At 38.4% G+C, this 9,681-nt stretch overlaps 1 protein-coding gene across 2 annotated transcripts; it reads right to left on the bottom strand.

Moving 5' to 3' along the window:
* Nucleotides 1-2,323: 2,323 nt before the first annotated feature.
* On the bottom strand, nt 2,324-8,979 carry slc26a10 (solute carrier family 26 member 10). 2 transcript variants are annotated; one of them, XM_058643228.1, is made up of 18 exons: nt 8,678-8,979; nt 7,465-7,575; nt 7,140-7,297; nt 6,874-7,038; nt 6,324-6,476; nt 6,145-6,227; nt 5,921-6,068; nt 5,721-5,834; nt 5,322-5,399; nt 5,137-5,232; nt 4,479-4,585; nt 4,259-4,328; nt 3,934-4,116; nt 3,780-3,834; nt 3,571-3,653; nt 3,417-3,471; nt 2,962-3,068; nt 2,324-2,851 (listed from the first exon to the last, which is right to left on the bottom strand). In XM_058643228.1, the coding sequence occupies exons 1-18, from the start codon at nt 8,940-8,942 to the stop codon at nt 2,813-2,815; spliced, it is 2,070 nt and encodes a 689-aa protein (XP_058499211.1). In that variant the 5' UTR covers nt 8,943-8,979; the 3' UTR covers nt 2,324-2,812. The 2 variants fall into 2 exon arrangements, with proteins under 2 accessions (XP_058499211.1, XP_058499210.1); XM_058643227.1 differs by having other exon boundaries at nt 2,325-2,851; nt 3,571-3,659.
* Nucleotides 8,980-9,681: the final 702 nt, after the last annotated feature.

Raw genomic sequence — 9,681 nt, 5'->3', positions numbered from 1 at the left:
CCAACGTTATTTTTACTAGTCAAAACTACAATAACAGATGATCCGTAATTCAGTTTTCACTAGTAGGATTCAAACTATTTTTGCCATTCATGTGTATCTACAGTTTTCAGTTTCTGATATCTACAACCTCACGTTATGACTAGTCATAATTCAAGTTCAAATATCCTCAGTTGTCCTCAGATCAAATAAGATGACCTGAAAGTCAACTGAGTATTGACTTCACCATCCCATAAATGAACCCCAGTCTCCATATTTTACTGTGACTGTGGGACCTCTGGTGGTGGAAGATGTGATTGGAATGGTATCGCACACACTCCAACAGTGTGCGTCCAATAGGATCAAGGAGATTACTTCTTGAATAAGATGACTTAAATCATGTAATCAGTATAAATCTGTTTACAAATCTTGTCCTGGATCCACCAGTTCTGTTTAACCCAGGAATCATGGGAAGTTAGAGAGGATCTGCCAGGATCATGAGCATTCGAGGAAGATCTACCGCTATTGTGTTTGAAATTCACTTCGTCCAAACTAGAAAAAATAACCAAATCCATTAGCAGCAAATGCATTCATTGCTTTGTTGTGTTTTGTTGGTGCTGTCGGTTACAATTTCCTGTTTTCCCTGTTTCAATTCAAATGCACTTAAAATGAATTTTTAATATTGTTGTTGTCCTTCAGTGCTTGTTGCCCTCTGGTGACCATTTGGAGAGAAGCTATTACTACTAGATATGTACCAACGTAGTAAAACAAATTTATTGCAGCACAGTGATGCTTGCACAGTGATGTAAAGGAAAATCAAACATTACATTTTACATTGTTCACACTTTGACTAATGTATTAAGTGTTAGAGAACTGCAATTCCAACATTTCACCACAAGATGGAAACAAAAGATTAGACAAGTTAAATGTTGGTACCGTTCATAAACAGCAATAGTGGTGCTGCATGAGTGGTGGTAATAGTAACATTAATTTTAGTATAATTCTATATCCTAATAAGTTAAGAAAGGAATATCCTTAATTTTCTTTTATTTGCACAAAATATCCTTAATTTTCAAGATAAGATAATTGTTCTGTATGAATTGTACGCCCATTAATACTTGATGATGTATCCTTTTGTGAATGTTGCTTCTTTATAAGCTGCTGCTTTAAGGATTTTTGTTGATTTGTTTTTGTTTAATGTTTCTTTTTCTTAGTGGTGGAAATAACCAGTTGCTTCTGACAGTAACTGTAGAAGGAAAATCATTTATTTCATTTCATATTTAACAACACATCACCAAGTGTGTGTGTGTGTTTATGTGTTTGTTGGTCTGTCTGAGTAAAACAAGTAAACATTTGGCCAGAGCCTTGTATACCATGTTTTAATTGAAGTGGACTACTTTCTGCCAATTAGTAAAACACTCCTTGAGCTTTAAAGGGAAAACCCTAAAGAGTTCAGTATCTAGAGGCCTCTTTGAAACATACACTGGATTAAAAAAAAATATCTTGGGCCATCCGACATCAAGCAAGGACATAATTAGCTTTTCCTTCTTTTTTGTCCTGGTTTTTAAACACCCTACGTATAGTTTTATCAGGTCATGGTAACACGTCCGTGATTAAGAAAGATGGAAGGGGAACCTTTATTTGTTGAACAGCAGTGGGCAGTGCGGTGTCGAGACACGAGACACACAACTTTGAAATAATGTGATTACATTTGCACCCTCTGGTAAACATAACTTACAACAACTAAAGGTTTGCTCCATATCTGTGTAAACCTTTTTTTTTCTCTGGCCAGCTGAGGGCACAGTGGAATTGAATTATTACATAATTAAGTAAAAATGTATCTTGTTTTCTGTCCTTAAAATACATTTTATTGACACAAGACTTGCTTTCACATTGCAGTGGTGAATTGTCTCCTATTTCCCTCCCCTTTTAATTTTGTATTTCTAATCTCAGTGCAGACATTTCACCAAAACACTTCACTTCACCAAATGCAGAGTGCTCTTCTCTCTTCCAAAGCGGACAGACCGGCATGTTTCACATTCCACCTATGATGTGTTCATATTTAATAACCACAGTTACCCAACAATTGACCTATAACCCAGTTTTCTTTGGCATTTTTTAAATCTAGATTAGATCCACAACAAAGTTATGCTTCTAGGAATATATTTATTGTCTGAATGTCACATTTGCTGACAAAAACAACAGTCATTTTTTGTGCAGCCTCTCTGGAGTTACAGTTGCAATAAAAGTGAATGCAATATGGGATGGCCTTCACTGTACATATCTGCATATTTTTAAAAATATATGTATACATATATATATATGTATATATGTATAAATATATATATATAAAAAGGGAGACACAAATATACAAAATATTTTTACAAATGATTCAGTGCATGTAATTGCAAACAACAAAGAGAAACTAAATAAATATTACAATGATAATGTTCGAGCATACATGAAAATATAAAAACACAATAACTAATGAATTAATAACTGTCATATACAGGTGAAAAATGTACGATTGTCTGTTGTATTTAACCAATTTTTGAAGCCACCTATGACAAATATCAGAGTAACGTGTGCCAATAATAAGTCTAATAACTGTGAGAAAACTATTAAACACTTTAATGTTATAATTATTTTTATTTGGCATAGTGCTACAACCGGCTACTGTTTCTTTGAAACATTGGTGTACAGTACAATCTGGACCAAATACTGTATGAGTTCAGCTGAGAGACGTGGAGTCAGCTACTAAAACAAATGTCAACGTCCCCAATGTCCTCTGCCGCTTCAGACTTGGTTTATGGTTTGGTTGCCTTGGTGATTTGCCTCAAACCCAGACAGTTGTTGTGTTCTCCAGAGGTTTTTCCTGCAGTAGACAACCGTTGATTATTCACAGCACTTATCCTATCGGTCGATCATGAGATTGTCTTGTATGTTTTTTAATTTTAATTATTATTTTTTTAAATGTCCACATACCTTCTGCTGCTGAATATACATCACCGCATCATGAACGGTGACAAAAATATGTTGAGGGTTCATATAGTTCATCAGACCACTTGATGTCAGCATCTTTAACACACTCTCTAAGGAAGATGGAGCTCACTGGTTAACACTGTACGCAGGTGAATTTCGCTGCAACTGTTGATTCTTTTCTTGATTAATCCATTAGTTGTTTGGTGTATAAATGTTGAAGAAAACGATCAACATGATGTTCTCAAAATGTCTTGTTTCGTCCACAAACCACCATCACTGAGTTTAAATTATTTCTACATTTAAGGAGCTGAAAGATCTGAGAATTTGTTTTATTTATTAATAAAATAACAAAATAAATTATTAATTATTACAGTCATATACTGTGCATCATCCTTTTATTATATTTTATGTATAAACACAGGTAAAGAAATCATTCAGATGTTAAAAGGAGGTCTTACCATTGCAGTTAGCCAAAAAAACATAAATTCCCACTTTCTGGCATTCTGTACACATCTGTAAAAAGCAAATATATAATATAAATCCATCATGTTGATACAATGCAAAACATGTGGAGAGAAGTCTTTGCAGTGCATCGTGTCAGTCACGTCGTACCTGTGTAAAGAGTCGTGCTCCGGCAACATCGACAAATATCACGCTGCTGCAGTCAATCACCACCGCCTGGACATCACTCTCAGCTGTTTCTGCACAACAGAGAAAAAACTATCTGTAGCACAGGAAATATGCTGTAATATTGGCAGTCTTTGAAACAATATCCATACTTATGTCCGTCCATCGCAGGCCACAACAAAGGCTTTTCTCACCTGATTTAAAGAACTCGTTTTCTAAGGAAAAAGATGTGTTTGTAATGCCTCTTTCCTAAAGAAAAAACAGTAAGACATTTGAATTCAATTGGATTTAACAAGTAATCTTTAGAATCTTATTTGTCTCAGCTCATTTAGTATACATTATGCTTACCACAGTGTTGACGGCGGCTTCTCTCTCCCGTTTCTCCAGAGCTTTCCTGGCCTTCTCCCAGCTGCGGATCTTCTCTGGCGTCAGGCCCAGCAGCCTGCTTATCTCCTCCCTGAAGAAGCTGCGGTTGCCGTAGTAAATAGGCCCATTGTAAGTCAGAATCTTTACTCCTGGGACCTCATAGCACTGAAAGAAAACCAGCATGGTCTATGAAATTATGATTATCACTCAAAGAAAATGAGGATTTGAAGTAAATCAGCCTTTCTTTTTTTTTCAAAAATTGTCATTTATTTGAAGATTTGTTAGAAAATGAAGAGTGTCCTCTCGCCTTGCTGTGGTTCTCCAGAGGTCTGTACAGTTCTGTGTTGCTGGCTCGGCCAAGTACTGAACAGTTGGCCCTTTTGAAGAAGGGGAGAGACATCATGAAACCAGACACTTTGCTTGACAGACATGAAGTGATGTTTCTCTACATAGAAATCTCTCAATGTAGGGAATTTGGCAAACGCACCGTCTAGATTGTAAAGTAATATTAAAGTTTAGGAATGTACCTTTGAGTGCGACAGATGACAGTCATCATGGAGAAAACCACTCCAATGGCTAAGCCAAGGTCCACGTTAAGGACCACTACGGAGAGCCAGGTTACCACCCAAACTATCTATAGAAAGACAGACATGCAAACACATGTAAATCAAATCATGTCTATAAACTAAGTGGTTCTCAGGTCCTAAAACAGAGTGTCCCAGTGGTTTTTGGAGCATAAATACTGTACATTGACTCACCAAAGATCTAAGTCCTGAACTTTGGAAACTGAAGTACATGTACGTTGGTGTAAGGCTTTGTGTTCTAATAACACAAAAAAAGTAAAGGCAACATCTATACAGACATCACTCTGGGTGTAATGTGTCTGGTTGCAAAGTTCTGAATCAGCCAATGTTTCTCTCAAGAAAATGCACATTAAGTGACCACATCCTGAGCAGGATAATAGGATTAATCTAGTCGGTAAATGACCATATTTCTTCTCTCCTTTTATCTCAACTCAAATGTATTTACAGAGCACATTTAAAAACAACCGAGGTTGATACAATATAATACAAATCAATACAAATAGAAAGCATAAAAACATAAAAGCACATAAAAGCAAAGATGAAAGAAGATCTGAAGAGCTGGGCATAGCTCATGATTTATATTGCTAACGAATGGTCTTACAAAATCAATCCTGCTGATTCTCCACAGCTCAGGTAAGTCCTGGAACTGCAGAAACATCTGCCTGAGGCTGGTGACATTGATGCAGGCCAAGACTGCCTACGGGGAGAGAGAGACAATCAGAGGGTGAGTGAACGTTCCATCTCTCTTCCTCTGTCCCATGTTGAGATGCAAGCGCATAAACACACCTTGGGTAGGAAGTAGAACAGAGGTCCAATCAACAACAGTACAATCAGAACAACCAGACTCGTGAACAAGCCGGAGAGCTGCAGGAACACACACAGACAACACACATCCCTTACTGAAAGTCCCAAGTAGTAGAGATTTATTGTTTATTGTTAAAAACACAATGAAACAACATCATCTGGAAAGTATCCGAAAGTGCAAAACAGATATGTGTAAATTAGAAATGTATTGAGTGTAATTGGACCCATAAACTTCTAATGTTGAGCAAGTCTTCTTACGATCAGGGTTTTATACAATTTATTCTACATTCAAGATGACTATAGTTTAGAAAATAGACATTTATAGTTTATAATAGCCAATTAGAGTCTAGCACTGGCATTGGACAGTTCTCTGCGACCTACCTGTGTGTGTCCTCCAGCACTCTCCAGAATATTAGTGGTGGCTAGAGTGGCTGAGCTGGGGAAGCAGGTGAAAAAGGAGGATATTGTGTTGGAGATACCATGAGCCAGCAGCTCCTGAAAACAAACACAGGTTCATTACAGCGTTAACAGGTTGGTAGGGAAATGTTTAGGCAGACGACTGTGACATTCTCACTCTTTACCTGGTTGGGTTGTATGGAATATCCATGTTTATCGGCATAAATCATTGCCAGTGAGACTGAAACAGCATAACCGACAAATGTTATGGCTACCGTGTCGCCAGCGATGTCAGGTAAAGTGTGCAAGGCGGGCATTTGTGGCCTTGGAAATCTGAGGAAGAGAGGATTATTAGATAATGTGTTGGGAAACTAAGATAATCCATCTTTTCCAAAATTGAAAAAAGTACCCGGCTGGGATGTGGCCAACTATCTCAATGTTGTAAGATGAGTCCAGTGAGGAGGCATAGGCCACACCTGTAGCAAGAATCACCTGCAAATGGATGCATAAAAAACACACTGTCCCTTATTTCCTTTTAATTGCATGGTGTACAATGACATATACTGTCATAAATCCACTTCCACTGACCGTGAGAATCTCCACAGGGATGGGTGTGCACAGGCGCTGCCGGTAACGCCTGTTGATCTCCTTAACTGGGACCAAGACAGCCAAACACACAAGGGAGATCAGCAGCTCAGCCATGTTAGTGTGAGGCAGGTTCTCCATCACTGACGCTAAAGTCTGAACACACAGGTTTGTGAGATGTGAGAACAGGGCACTGAATTCTCAAATAATTATTATTATCGGCATCAGGGTGTTTAGTCAGTCAGCTTACTACTACTGTTTGTTCTCAGAAACTTGATATCTGCCACTTAATCATTAAAACTTTAGTTGTTCCTCAAACAGTTTATATTTTTGATGACGTGTTTGGAATATGTATAGGTAAGTAAGTAATAAGTAACAAGTATTTTTTTTTTTAAATTAAAATGTGTTTAATATTCAATGATGTGGAGGATAAAGCAGTAGAAGATGGATGGATGCACGCATTTCCAAAGATTGGCATCGGCCATATAGAGAAAACTCTATTATTAACATGCTGGACAGGAACATCGAGAACTCAGTGTGATGCAACACCTACCTTAAAGAGGGAGAACGTCCCAGTGTGGCGAGGAAGCCGCAGGCCCAGCATGCTTTGCAGCTGAGAGATGGTGACATGGAAGGCAGCAGCACTGGTGAAAGCCTTAACAATTGGCTCTGATAAATAGGTGGACAGGAAGCCCAGCTGAAGACCACACATACAGAGCTGCAACAAAGACAACACACAATGAGACGCGTCAGTATTGGTCTTATTTAATTTCATGTCTTTTGAACTTGTGGCACTCAGACTGTGTGTGTCTGTCTTACCATTAGAATTCCTGAGAGGAGAGCTACAGCCGAGGCCACTCCAATCCTCTGGGCCTCAAAGTCAGCTGCTTCAGACGAGCTGGAGTTCAGGTCCAGGGGACTGGGAACCAACTGCTCCACCACAGAGCCAGTCATCAGACTCACCACAGCAAAGGTACCTGAGGAAAAGATATGTCATCTAAGGTCCAGGCTGTTAATAATAATAATAATAACTGACATTAGTCTAAAATGTATGGAGTATGAGGTAAAAAAAAAATAACTGTAACATAACCATAATGACCATGAGGCAAATGCATCACTACAACATTAAAGATTAAAGTCTTACCTGTGGAAACATGGCGGCCTGTGCCAAACAACATATAGAGGATCACGGGGAAGAAGGAGGTGTAAAGGCCATATATTGGTGCCACTGACGTGAGTAAAGCGAAGGCCATGCCTGTTTAATAAGACACATACAGGACACTTTGTCGATTAAACACATTTTTTTGACCTTTTTCATGGCAGGTATTTTGGCAGGTTATTGTAGGTAAAGTGCAGGTATGAGTAAATTAATTTAGCCTGAGTTCCATTAAGCTTACCCAGTTTCAGCGTCCATGCCAGCTCACTGTCACAGTCCCAGAACTGAACAGAGCCAATAGTGTGAACAGTAACACCTGTGCTTTTCCTGCTAAAACATGTCAAACTGGCTGCTGTGAAAAAAGGCCTAAATAGATAGATAGTCTATCTATAGACTATAGATAGATAGTCTAGATAGATAGATAGTCTATCTATCTATCTAGGGGTCTCAAACTCAAATGACCATGGGGGCCACTGAGCATCTAGTCTGGTCAGTAGGGCTCTGGTCAAGGGAAGAAGTCAACTTTTTGGAGTAAAGGCAACTGTTTAGTGGGGGTGGGAGATAAGAACTTACAATTATGTCATGAATTATATCACATTATTCAAAATAAAAGTCTTTGTTTTGATTATGAAATTATATATAGTTCACAATAAAAGTACTTCTGATTAGGGCTGAACGATTGTGAACAAATATCGAATTGTGATTATTTTGACAGGAAGTTGCGATATGATTCGCGATATCAGAGAGTGATAATTTATACATCATTATTTAAATCATTTTAATTTTTAATAAAAAAACACTACTGTGTGATATTTGTGCAGAAAACAAAGATGTTCCCTTTCAGTCTGTAGAATAAACTGTGTATAGATCAAGACAATAATGGATCTAAAATGATATTTTGACACACACTTTTTCACCAAATAAAATTATATAATAAAAAATATACACAGAAATAACTCATTATTACTTGACAATAAATGATTGGCCATGAAATCATTTGGAGGGGCCCTTGTGGCCCACGGGCCGCGAGTTTGAGACCTCTTTGACCAGTTTTTAAATCATGCAATACTGAATATTGAATCGGCTCATTCATAAATAGATATAGATGTACGTTACTGTTATTATTATTATTGTTATTAATAAGATATTTATCTCTCATTAATAGACTGCACAGATGACAGACTGATAAAAGTGGTCTTACCTTGAGGAATGTGAAGAACACCGACTGTCAGTCCCGCTATAGTGTCTCCTACAATCCATTTTTTCAGCCTGTATCTCGGCAGCCACTTGAAAATTGGGACTCTCTCCCTGAGCAGGTGAAGGAAGGCTCGTGTTGAACACCTGCACTTCCCGGCGAGCTTGTCCCGCAGCCGCAGACTTCCATTGGCGCTGTCCTCGGAGCCGTAGGCCTGTTTGAAGCGGTCCTCGGTGTAGACGCTCCTGTACACGGCCACAGACGCGCTCATACTGTCCCTGGTGCTGAGGAGTGATGAGAGTCCAGTCACTCACTAAACGTGTTGTCTGTGACATTTATAGCAAACAAACTCAGCTGTGACCTCAAGAGTCACTGCATTTCTCTTCGTAGCCAATGACATGGCTCAAAGCTCAACTTTTTTTTTTGTCACAGTGTTGAACAACCTCTTTTTCACATCTTTGTCCTGCCTCACAGCGCGTCAAGGTGTGCAGGTCAGTTTTGTGCAGCAGAAATCCTCAGGGTCCTACTGCTAAAAGAGTTTTTCTCTTCAGAAAGTTGAAGTTGTCTGTCTTTCCTTCACTCAGCCCATTGTCTTCACTTCTGTCCTACATCTAGAGCTTATGTTCTCAACAGTTTTGTTACAAATTGTTAGAATATAAAGTCATCTATAAGCTATGCAAAGAAAGATCTTTATTGTCTTTATTAAGGATGCACGATATTGGACTTTTTGCCGATATCAGGAGTGCTTTGGCCGATAAGTGATACCGATATATAAGTCTTTCCTTCCTGGAGAAGTCATCGAGTCTCTTCTGTTGTAAAACTGACATAATATTTGTCATACACATCACTGCAGCAGATGTGGATATAAAATATCTTTATTGATGTAAAATAAAAAGGATTAAAAAAAACACTATCTGTAGGGGGTGCTAGCATAGACGTCAACCTACTATTCATTCAGTCACTAGTCATTAGTCATGTCATGTTTGCCGATATCCGATAATACGTATATT

The sequence above is a fragment of the Solea solea genome, chromosome 11, assembly GCF_958295425.1.
Source record: "Solea solea chromosome 11, fSolSol10.1, whole genome shotgun sequence".
NCBI classification, from domain to species: domain Eukaryota; kingdom Metazoa; phylum Chordata; class Actinopteri; order Pleuronectiformes; family Soleidae; genus Solea; species Solea solea.
This window is presented reverse-complemented; position numbering and strand designations above follow the sequence as displayed.